The sequence below is a fragment of the Saccoglossus kowalevskii genome, chromosome 20 (assembly GCF_978046115.1).
Source record: "Saccoglossus kowalevskii chromosome 20, keSacKowa6.1, whole genome shotgun sequence".
In the NCBI taxonomy this organism is placed as follows: Eukaryota; Metazoa; Hemichordata; class Enteropneusta; family Harrimaniidae; genus Saccoglossus; species Saccoglossus kowalevskii.
Window position 1 is genome coordinate 28,583,376 of NC_140660.1, and position 13,270 is coordinate 28,596,645.

The 13,270-nt window shown below is 37.3% G+C and overlaps 1 protein-coding gene across 1 annotated transcript; it reads left to right on the top strand.

Moving 5' to 3' along the window:
* Positions 1-10,431: 10,431 nt before the first annotated feature.
* Positions 10,432-10,875, top strand: LOC146730195 (leucine-rich repeat-containing protein 57-like). Its single transcript, XM_085494478.1, has one exon. It carries the CDS (start codon positions 10,432-10,434, stop codon positions 10,873-10,875), a length of 444 nt encoding a protein of 147 aa, XP_085350604.1.
* Positions 10,876-13,270: the final 2,395 nt, after the last annotated feature.

Here is a 13,270-nt window from a genome sequence, read left to right on the forward strand (position 1 = left end):
GTTATCACGTTGCTTGCTATTAATTTGCCATTCCAATCTGTGTTTCGTTGTTACAATACGTCATTGTTATACTCAACCGAGTTTCACTATTTTGTTTAGTCTGACATGACATACCCTCTGTCATCATCCCAATATTCCAAACCTCTCTACACTTTTCCCACATCAGTGGTAGAGTTATTGTTATTGCAAAAAGTGATCTCGAGTTATTCAAAAGTAGACGTATGACCACCCGTTCCTAGCTCGTGAGAGCACCAAACAAGATTGGAACAGCCATCGGAAAATTCAGCGCTGCAAGGAGTCAAAAAATAGAAGCATACGACGCAATTCACGCAATGTTACCGATCACCGAGAACCGCCTGAAAGAGTTGACTACCATCGACGATAACATTGCCAAATTTATCTCGAAAACACCGGCATTACTGAAATGAGTAATTACGAATTCAGTGGCTCCGTCCGAGTTCAGAAAGCCTCCAATTTCTACGCTAAAACAGCCCCGAGTACAAGCGTAAACTAGCCAGGGAAGACATACTGTGATAGGTATTTTTGATGGTTAAAAACCTTTCACTTAGGTAACCGGGATTCGGTCGTTTCCACGCTAGGCTGACAAAAGACACACACAAGCTTCGTTCATGTTCCCAAAACGATTCTCTGCCAAGTCCCTGGTTTTCACCCGAGACAGCATTAAATCCATCTTTATTTCTTGTCACCCCTTAACCAATTACAATCAGTATAAGAGACTCCAAGGCCTTGCCTTCCAACAAACAACCAATCACATGAAAGTTTTACACATCATAATCAATTAATTACTCGTCCAGCTGTCTAGAGAAAACATTTCTATACATTGTCAACGCTAACTAATATTGATGGGGTAATAATCTCGCACTAACATTCCACCAAGATACTACCTTTTTTAAACTCGCAAACAACATTGGTTTAGAATTACAGCTACTGTCTTGTATCTTAAAAACTGCAGAGTCATAAGATGTTTTTGGTTGATTTCGACCAGCTCGCCATCTGGTCTTGTCATTAACCTTTATCAGTATATGTCATGACAACCACTCTCAAACTGACTGAAATATAAATCATGATAATACAAACAAGTAACGTTATCCTGTCGCCGCCGCGACGACTCCGACTGCACAGTTCAAATCCATGCAGTTATCAAAGCTCGAAATACTGACTGTCCACGGCAACACGCTGATATGGTCACAGTTCAACGACAACTTCATAGCTCTTTGTCAAATGTACAAACATTGACATATTTAGGAAGTTTCCTTGAAGACAAAGTCAGTCGCGTTATAGATGGACTATTACACTATCTGCCCAAACTACGACTTGCTCACCCTGTTTCCTACGATGATTCGTTGAATATTGACATTCTAATCGGAGCGGATCGGTACTGGGATTTCATTGGTAACATTAATTTAAAGGGATCAGACCCGTTGCCGTGAACTCTCCATTAGGATATTTGCTGTCTGAACCTCTACACCATAATAAACAACGCACGAACACACCGCGGACATGTCTGTTACTACAGACGCCATTAGCGACGCCATGCTTGACAACCACGTTATTTCATGCTGGGATCTCGAATATATAGGGATAAAAGACGAGATAAACCAGACCCGCTAAAAGGCTACGTCTAACGAACAACTAAAGCAATACACTCAAACTTGTTTGAAAAAAAGAAGATGAAAGATTTACTGCCAAATTGCCTTGGAAAGGCAACAATGAACCGCTTCAAACGAACTTGAACGCAATCCTAAACCGCACTCGACTTATGGCTAGTCGCCTGCCACGTGGCATTGTTGACATGTACAACTTTAACTTTATTGACATTATTCATTTTGAATAGAACATAGTCCAATCTATAACTAAATAACAATGACAAGGTATGACAAGGTTAGGTCACACTGATGTAATGTTATGGATGACATCCGCTGGAGACACCAAAACTAATGCGAGAGGGCGAAAAAAAAATCCTGCCCCCCCCCCCGAAATGCTGCTAAAATCACAGGACTGCGGAGCTGGTATTACGAATTGAACCACAGAACACAGTGTATCAACAAAACAACAAGAAGTCTTTATTTGTAGGAGGCACATGTTGATGTACAGTATTACTATCACAGGTATAACCATTTCAGACATGCTCTAGTACATGTAGTCATGATGAAGTACCTTCAGTCAAAAACACTGCATTCAAGGTACAGCATGAACACCATTTTCATTACAAGTCCAGGCGGAATGTACATATCGCTACTTTATGACAATAACTAACAAAATATTGCAATGATACAGAATCGTCCTTGCTTGTTTGTCTCTACAGTCTACAACAATTCCTCCGTTTTATGCTCACGAACTTTTATGCTCACGTATTTTTGTGGCGTGGTCTCCACGTTGGAATCAGAATATTGGAATATTCCCGGCAATAAGAAGATCATTTACGACAAAATTGGCACGTTTTTAGGTAGTCCAAAACGAGTTTTATGACAAGCCGGCGCTTTGCGACAATATGAGTCGGCAAGTTCCGGACAGAAAACCGATCTGTGGAGACACTACTTGCCTCACCACGCTGTTAAACGAGTAAGCAGCACTACTCCAATTCGCGTGGTTTATGACTGCAGTGCGAAAGATAACTCTGGTCAGCCCAGTCTGAACGACTATCTCGATACTGGACCACCACTACTATATTGCTTAGATTTCGTGCCAACCCCATCGCCTCCCAGTCAACCAGTGACATTGAGAGGGTATTTTTACAAATACGCCTGGACCATACCGATCACAATTTACTAAGTTTCTCTGGTTATCCGATATTAACGACCCGGAAAACGATTTCATCACATATTTTATTCGGTGTTACGTCGAGTCTATTCATACTCAACGCCGCTGTAAAACATTGAAGCCAATGAGGATATATCCGCTGTACGCAATCTCCATAGAAATGTTTATGTCAATGATGTTGTATCTGACTGTACCAATACTGAGAAAGCCATATAATACTATAAGGATTCCATCAAACTCATGTCAACAGGAGGTTTTAACCTACGCTCTTGGAAATCTAACGATAACAATGTAAGGGAACTCGTCGCCAAAGATGAAAAGTCTACCACTTCAAACACAGTTGGGGTTCTCGGAATTCTGTGGGATTCTGAAAAAGACATTCTCGGTCACAAAGAACTTGACACCCCATCCGTCTATGCCTTGTCTACAAAACGAGACACTGTAAGTTACTCATCTGTTCTCTACGATCCCTTGGATTATTGTCACCCGTACAAGTTCGTGCTAAAATACTGATCCAATCACCGTGGAAACTAAATTATCATTGGTACGACCCCATTTCTCACGAACTACAAAATTCATGGATTAATATTGCAGCGGACTTAAATTAATCTATCGGTATAGTTGCCAGTACTTTCCCGACAACAACAATACGAACATTGAAATCCACGCATTCACCAACGCCTTGAAAAAGGCATATAGAAGCGCTGTGTACATCAAATCTGGATATCAGACTTCGCTTGTGATAGCAAAAACTCGTGTCACTCCAGTTAATGAACAAACTTTGACTCTACACCGAACGGCTGTCGTGATAGCAACGCGTCTTTCTAAATTCACTGAAAACGCGCTACGCTCCAACTATAATATTGCTTGACAGGTGCTTTGGTCTGATTCGCAAATTGCTCTTCATTGGATACATTTACGCGGCAAACCAGACGTGTTTACCACTAACCGTGTTAAAGAAATTAACAACAAACATGTAAATATGAACCCACGGATTATAATCCTGCTGACCTACTTACTTGTAGAATTACACACCGAGAATTGAAAGAATTTACACTTCGATGGGAAGGACCCACCTGGCTCAAATCACAGAATTCGTGGCAAGACGTACAACACCCCGAATATGCCGACGTGTTAACGTCACTCAAACACAACGAACATAAACTGGGTCAACTGTGCAAATAACTTAAATTATTTATCGGTGATAATATTCTATTCGCCGTGTCGTGAACTATGTCTTATATAAATGTGTTAAGTGTAAGAAATTCGATGGTCACGCTAATAAAAGACCTATAACCACCCCACTTCCTGAATATCGGGTTAATATGATTCCTCACTTCTGTGTTACACGCGTGTACTACTCCGGTACGTTGTTTGTTCGAAATAACCATACCGTCTCTAAAGCGTGCGTGTGTTCATTTTATTTACGTGCGCTGTGACACGTGCCAGAAATTTGGAACACTGTCAGATTTAACCACAGCTTTTCATCTCTGCTTAGAGCGAACTCAATGCGTTCATGTTTGACCCGGAAGTTCAGAACACGCTAGCCAAACTACGCACTACGTGAAAATTTATAGCTAAGAGAGCTCCATGGCGGATTCTGGGAAATGATAATTGAAGTTACTAAATCTGCCCTGAAGAAAATACTCTGACAATCTTGCGTTTTCTTTATTGAACTCAAGACTATCCCGGTGCTAATGAAATAATATGATCCGTGGAAATCAAAACAAAGACTGGTAACACTAACCGACCAATCACCAAACTTTACTCTGTTGAAGTCAATAATACGGCTACTCCACTGGAAACTACGCCAGTTGGATTAAATAATCAGTCCGGTACATCCGAAAATATACAGGATATTGTACCGCCGAGATGCGAGCCCGAGATTATTGAGTCAAGACCCATCAGGAGAGCGTTTGTACATGCTGACCAAAGAATTGGGAACTGTAATCATTAATAACTTTTATTGACTTTGAGTTGTTCGCCTTAATGTAAAGTATTTTATACCTTATCTGACCTAGGCCAATGAACTCTTTCTATTATGAACAATATCGTTTTCAAGCAATGATTCCGATTCTAATTAAATATTCAATTTTGTGTTGTTTTCTATCAAAGTCAAAGAACTTTTCGACTCGTTATTCTACTGATATTCCATGATAATTTTTCACTATTTTGTTTAGTCTGACATGACATCTTCTCATCATCCCAATATCCCGAACACCCCTCTACTCCCTACAGGAGGGGACGTCTGTCAAACTTTCCATGGTAGGGAGGGGGATATAGAGGGTTGCCAGAGAAGTATTTTTTTCCTCCGGGTTTTAATTGGTAAATACATTTACCCCCCCCCCCCCCCACCCACCCACCCACGTTTTGGATTATGTAATTATGTGCGCCCGTCTGGCGTGCCTTCCCCTAAACCCGCGCGTGCATCCAAGAGGATGCCTTCGCCCCGTGTTGTGGGTTCTTTAACACCCTTCCGATTATAAAATCAAAATAAGCCAGCTGATTTGTTGGTTTTCCCATGCATAAATTATTAACGTACCAGACCAGCTTGCACACAATAAAATACACAGTAATGTCGTAAATGATGTTTTAATTGTACAACCGTTTTACGATATCAATAGTACACAGGAAAACATGAATTCACTGTACCATAGAAAAATTAACACGTGTCAGAGCAGAATAAAGTAGATAACGGAATGATTCAGAATGGACAAAGTCTTCTTTATATATAGAACGACGTCACTACTAACTGCACGGACAGGCGAGCGAAACTTTGAAGCAGAAAACAGGCTGTTATGAAATACAATAAAACGAATGCTATTGCAATTTCAGAGCTCCCGTAAATAGGAATACAATAATTTCGTCAATAAATTAAACAAATAATTACCAATAATAATATTCAAAACACATCCAATAAACCCTAGCCTAACGTGTGTGTAACGAGCGTGATAATTACCGGCTTCTGTCGGGCTATAGTAGAAACGTCGCTACACGTAGATTCAATTCGATACCCAGGCCTGGTTTCCCATAGAATAATTCGTATAACTTGTACCGAACACAGAATGTCCGTAGAATTGCACGTAGTAAACAAATCTTTCGTTGTCTCTACACAATGTCCATCGACCAGGCAAGTAACCTGAACACCACGGGCTGCGTCTACCTTGATCTTTTATAACGTCCCCCACCTGACATCATTGTCATGACAACTAAGCATACTTGAATTCCGCTTGCAAAATTCACTCGGTCCCATCATTCCAACCGTACGATGCATAACACGTGACCATTAGTATCATTTCGTACAATGAATATCTGACACGTGTATGACACGTGTCTTTTGTGAATGGAGTAAAGTAAGTGTGTCAAAATCTACTAGCTCGGTTGTGAAACAATCCTACAGAAACGGTGGCACGACATTAAGCATGAGGGGACGAGATCTGCTGACCATCCCCCGCGCGGCCTTACTATGGGTCAGGGGGCATGCTCCTCTTAACAATTTTGAAATCCAGACCCTCTGAAACGATATTTTCTACACTTTGAGGGGCAAATTTTGCAGACACAAAAGGTTTCAGCTTGAGTTGGGGGGGGGGACAACGCCCCCCAACATTTATCCGAGGCGGCGACTGCTCCCCCCCACGTGCCGCCGCCACTGTCCTACCCTTGGCTGTATTCTAATATAGTACATTTTCCCCAAACACTAGTAGCACTCCGAGAAGTTTAACGATTGGCGTAAACTAAGTTTCCAATCGTAACATCAAACTACATTTATTGTATTGAACAGCTGTCCAGTGGTAATATAGCCGTGTACTCGGTACCGAGACTTGACGTCTGCCGGTCACCAAGTTTTAGTGATAAAATCATCAACAATAATAACGTGTTATTCTTGTATTAGTATATATTCACGTAATTGTTACGTATAGCCTCCTAATAAATTAAAAACCAAAGCAGTGTAACTTTTATGTTACGGAAAAATAAATGCAGACGTTGTTTTCACTCACTCTGTAGCAGTCGTGTTTGACATTCAAACCGTGAGTATTTACGTGGACCGTACGCGTTGGCGCTGCTAAACCTCTGTACATACGCACATACAGAAATACACAGACATCGAACTTTAAGAGTAGATTTCTTATCTATCGATTTCTGGAGAGTCCACAAATAGACTACTGGATGTAGCATCATCAAGAATTATGTTTATGTTTTTGATATGATTTTACTAGTAAGCACGACAGGTAACTGTTATCACCCTTAGCGGGAGACAGCAACAATTACAAGGAAGTACCAGATGACTGGCCAATATTCAGACATCGTGATTAGTAAAAATATTAGTTTATCGTTTGTTCGGATAAGCCAAGAGTCTGAATACACGATAATAGGCATCTTGTCTAAAACACGGGCACCCCAATTTGTTTCTTTATTTCCGTAGAATACAAAAAAATAAAAATAAATAGTGATCGCAACATTCAGTCAACGACGAGCGTCGAGTGTCATGTCCGAAAATAGAAGTGATATGATAAATTCCGAGGTAGATAAATCGTGTAACAAAGTCATTGTCATAATAATTATATACATTTTGAATAGGACCCGAATTATTTGATGTGTAAGTACAGTTTATGCTTTGAAGACACATCCCACAACGTAGTGGGAACTCACAATAATTTATGTTAGATTAGTCGCTGATAACAACATCTATGCTGGACCTATCGACATGTTAAAACGAATATTTAGAGATAAATATGTTTTGCGTACAAATCAGATGTACGCGGTTTGAACGAAATCGGAATGCGCTGCGTCTTATACCCCGTCTATTTATATAATGTTGAATACACGCGACCAAAAGCGTGAATGCCCGCCGTGTTTTGGAACGTTCCACACAAAGCCGAGCGTAACACGTTTTACTACGAGTGGTATGATCTAACTGTGTAACAAAAGAAAACTCGCTGGTGGTGATATTCACTAAAATTTACACGATAATTACATTGCCAGTAATTAGTGATGTGTACGACCCATTGTTGTGTATATTGTCTAAAAATTACAATAATTACCAAAGATCTAAATGTATTTATTTATTATTTCAATCATATACTGAATTAAATACTCTTACTCAACAGTTGTTGTCTACTACCCTTGATCAGTTGTATGGCTTTGCACCATAAATGTCGTTTTTTTTTTACCTCAGACCGTAATTTTACCTCATACACAGACTATTCGTCATTGTGTTGTCGCTATCATCCACACATAACATCGAGACAGTTTGACGTATCGTATTTTCAGATCAATTTGAAACAAGTGCAAAGCGACTCTGTTTGGATTTGCGACACAACACCTTACATTCACTACTGGGTTAGATAATAACACTGGTAACTACATGGACAGTGTGTACTTGTATAACAATGTTGTCTTAGTGACAGGGAATCCCCAAGCAAACATTTCCGCTGTAAACATTGAGTCGGCAATCTCCAAAGAGCCGAAACACGTCAGTCCGTGCTAAGATGTGCGTGAATGTTCGGGCTTATTTGTGGTGCCATGATTTAACATGTAAAATCTCGAAAATCAGCGTGTTCACTCGATTTTTTGAGAGTGTGTCTTTCTGTGCGACCTGACCTCAAACACCGAAACCCCATGGCAACAAGACGCCATAAACCAAGAACGGGGTAACCTCACTATGACTAAATTATGATAATATTTGTGAATTACCTAGAATTATTTATACTACAAAGTTGATATGAAAAATAATCTGTTTATTAACAGCTTTTAATTTATCGTTTTATCTCTTCTCCACATTTACTGCACTTCCCATTGAAACTCCGGTTTGAAGCGTTTTTCACGACTTTGACTTTTGACGCGGACTGATTCAGGTCACATCAAAACCAATTCGCTGGAAACCAACCAGACCGGTCAGTGAGTTTATTTAGGGGCTGGTTTAGGTCTCATCAACCTGACCAGTCAGGTCGCCCACCGATCACAGTATTGAACATCGATCTTAGGTACCAGGAATGCTAGATTTCCACCTTTCTGTATTTCTCTCAACTATGAGTGTTTTATCATAAATAAATTACTGACGGACCAGTGATAGTTCAGTTAAAAATAAATTCTCGTGTGCCAAATATGCCGCCAATTTAAGAGAGTCAGACTATGACCGTCATGGAGCGATTTTGAAGACTTGTACTATGTTCGTTTTATTTCTCCACACGGAAATCTTGGATATCCCTGTCGACATTTTAATGATAACTTTAATAATTTTTCAAGGAATTATTTTAAGGAATATCACAATTAATTTGTAAACCGTTTTAAAACGTAAACAATAGTTGTAATTCGTGGTTTCATGTCGTCCTCTGAGTAGAAACAGAGTTATGTTTACAATATGGCCATTTCCGTTGTTGCAGTGTTCTCTGTAAGCATACTCATTTCAAATTACAATACCTAGACTGATCCAGTCGTGACAATTTTATTGTTTTATATGACAATTCTTCGAAGACTGAGTTTGTAGAATCCCCTGCGTTCACGCGAAATTTCCATCAGACCAAGATTGAAGAAAGATAAAATTATCATGGCTCAGCGAATCTGTTAAAATTATATAAATACCAAAACATAAACACATTCAGATAAAAACAGGTTGAATTCAGTTTTCTATTTAATGTATACAATATAAAATAAGATACAAATTTGTGTGGACAGTCAAAAACAGTTGAAATAAATAAAATTAATTTCTCAAAAAAATTACCATTCAGTTGTTTCAGAAATTGCTCAGATTTATGTAAAAAAAATACAGCATCACACATAAACAAAATACAATGACTTGATCCCTGCATATGTGAAAAATTATTGAAAATTATTTTCAGTGACTGAAAAATGTAAGAACCATAGAAAATAAAATTAAATCTCAGCTCATTGATTTGTCCGTACAACTTGATAAAAATCAGTAAATTTGGACTTTACATCTCGACTGTAGAATCTGTATTCTCTGTGAAAAAAATATTACACAAAATGATTAATTTATAGTTGAAAATAAACTTAATAATTTAAATAACACGACCAAAAATACAAGAATAACAAGAAAGGTGAGCCAAAATATACTGAGTATATTTAACACATATCTGAAACGTGAAGACTAGAGGTCACGGCAATATAAACAGAGCAAAATACGAAACAGATTCAGTAAAAATGAAAGTATATTTTATACGTAGTGTTAGCAGAGATAGTTATCTGTTCATGTGTTACAAAATTGAACCCAATAATCTTGAGAATTTCGTCAAAATTTGAAAATTACCGAAAATTGTGTTGAAACCAGCGAACAACGACCCTACTGCGCATGCGCGAAAGACGAAAAATTTGACCGTGGAATTTGAATACAGAAAAACCCGTTTTTTAGAATTGTGTGTTTTATTAAAATGAAGTGAAAGTTTGAAATGAAATCAGAATTACTTTACCTCATAATTAGTGAATATTTAACATCTGATATCAACTTGTAAACGCCATTTTTAGAGTATTTCGGAGACAGAATTGACAGATTGTGATATCGTCTGACGGACGGCATTCAGGCTTTGATCATGTGATCTCAATGACGTCATTATGTTCTATTTTTAGGTGAAATACTTCAATACAGTGATTAATGTTGGTATTGTAGTGTTGGCATAGCGACGTGTTTATCCAATGGCTGGGCGTAAACCACGGTGGTATCCTGAAGACAAGAGATACGATGCTTGGGCCTGTGGTCTAAGTCAAATACCTGATGAGATTTTAAGAGAGCCATTACGTCATCAAGTTAGAGAGATATGGCTGCAGGGAAATCAAATAGAAGATTTACCTCCAAATATCGGGACTTTATGGCCAGAATTGAGAGTACTGTGGTTGAGTGTCAACAGACTGAGACATATTCCGGAGTCAGTCTGTGATCTAAAAAAGTTAGAAGAACTGAACGTGAATGACAACCCATTAGAACGTCTTCCTGCATCGCTGACAAGACTTACAAATTTGAAGGAGTTTTGGTGTAGCCCAATTGAAGGAGTGTTATCAGAATATGTGGAGATTACGAACAACCCAACGGAAATCAGGAAACTATGGGATGAATTGTTTCCACAGAAAACTGGTATGTAAACAATAACAACAACAGAACAACATTATCGAATATGATATATTTTTGAAAAAAAAAAAAAAAAAAAAAAATATATATATATATATTTATATCTTGACAGAACTTTTAAACCGGGTCACGTGACACTGAAAATAGCGATTTTTCTAAAAGCTAATTCAGTCGCTTTTAATTATCGCTGTTATAATAATATCGAATTAAATATTGTATAATTAATTTCGGTAATTTTGGAATTTAATTTGATTCCCGGGAAAGTAAATATGTGTCGAAATTTGTGCTACAAATCAAACGATTTCGATTTCACGTTTGACCGGGGTGTTTGACTTAGTTTATTGGAAAATTACTTACTTGTCAGCCAATTCGCGGAATCGCCGATCTTACCGTGACTGGATATGGTATAACTAATCACCAGGTCAGTGATTGTTTGATTAGAAATTTATTATTTATTGTTTGGGTGCCATATACACAGATAAAACCAGTCAAACGGAGATTACAGTGTCAGCTGTCTCTGTATTTTACTGACCTTCAAAGTTAGTCAGCTGATCCGTGCAACTTGTACAAGTTCACAGACACTGTCACCACATAAGGTCTTATGTCACCAATTATCTTATCAGAGATTTTTGTTTTATTTTATGTTATGGCAGATATGCATTACAATTTCTAGTGCGGTCATTACTAATTTACCATATTCAATGTTTAATGAGGTCAAATTCCAAAATAAACAAATCGCTTCTCAAAATTGTATTGTATAATTTGTCACTGACAAGAGTGTTGTATACTGTCAGGATATTGTCCAAGTAATACAACTCTTTCCATCCTATTATTGCTATTTTCTCTGTCTGTCTGTCTGTCTGTCTGTTTGTAATTATTTTGCTAATTAGTCATAACATGACTTTATTTTTGAACAGTGATTGCAACTCCCCTTCCACCATTAATCAGAAATATGTAATAGGGGTATATTATATTTAGACCTATTTCTGCTTGGTATATTTTTATTTTTTTCTAAATTATAAAACTGTTTTCTTCACATAATATTTGACTATGCTTTTTATGTATAGTAAATTTCATGTGTAGTCATGGTTAGTCAAACTGTTGTGTTTCGGTACTAGTATATCCAAGGTTGCATGTCACAGGTCTCTGGCCTGAGCTCAGATCCTGTTTAATTTTGTATTAATTGGAGAAATAATGAGCTGATGAATTGAGAAGTTTGATTAAATAAAATGTTGTTTTTTTCATAATTTTAGTGATAAACTATAACTTTAATAATAATAATTCTATGTATTGTTTTAGAAATTAATTGAAATTACTAATCATGCCAAAAATATTGGTCTGTACTTGTATGTGGTAAATGAGGACATTATACTTTACAATACTGCATCTAGGAATCAAGTCTATAAAATCTACTAGTAATTCAGTGTCACTTTGAGTGTTTATGCTCACTTAATCTATTTTAAACATGCTATTTCATCTAAATATAATTATGTTTAATTCAACTGATAGACAAACTCACATTCTTCAAATATTCATGGATGTGCTTGAATAATAAAGTACCCCGTGTTTTCTGATTATCGAAAATATTAATTTTGTGGAGCACGCCAACCTTGTACATGGCCACGGAGTGTAATTTGCATACTCCATCTTTACTTTTATACATGTACACCTGCAGCTGTGTTTTTAAAAATATGATTTAACACTGTAAATTGTGAATCTACACTTGTTTATTGGAAAACTTTTCAATAATTTTCAACTTTGGGAGACTGATGTAACAGTAAATACTGCAAACCATGTCACATTTTAAACTTATATTACTTTAATCGCTTTCACAAATTTATTGGTAATAAAAACAACTTTCATATCAGTTGAATTGTAAGTACAAAACACCAATAAAATAAAAATAATAATAAAAACTATTCTCCCTAGAACAAATAAATAATGTTAAATAATTAGATTATTTGTATAACCAAGGAAGGCGTATAAATATCCCACACCTACACATCATTGGGCTAAGATGAAGTAAGAATTGAAATAAAAAGTAAAAATACAATTCATGCGGAGATTTTCATATTAAAATTAAAAAAAATTGACAAGGGATTTTTATCTCCCATTGATAGTTAACGGTTGCTTATTTTGTGGTGTTGTTGTTTCCTTTGTCTGTGCAGCAAATTTGTGAACATAATATAACAAGAATCAGTGATCAGAATCAGATGATTCTGAGCAGTCATATGCAGTCAAATTTGCAAGGTCTGGTTTGGTTTTGGTTAAAATCCTTTAACAATTAATAAGAAAAATTGTGAATGTAATTCTTGTTCCATTGACTTGACTAAAACCAGTGCTCATATTCACTGTTTTTGCTATGTTTTACATTCAACTCATCATAAATCAGTGAAATTAAACTCCATA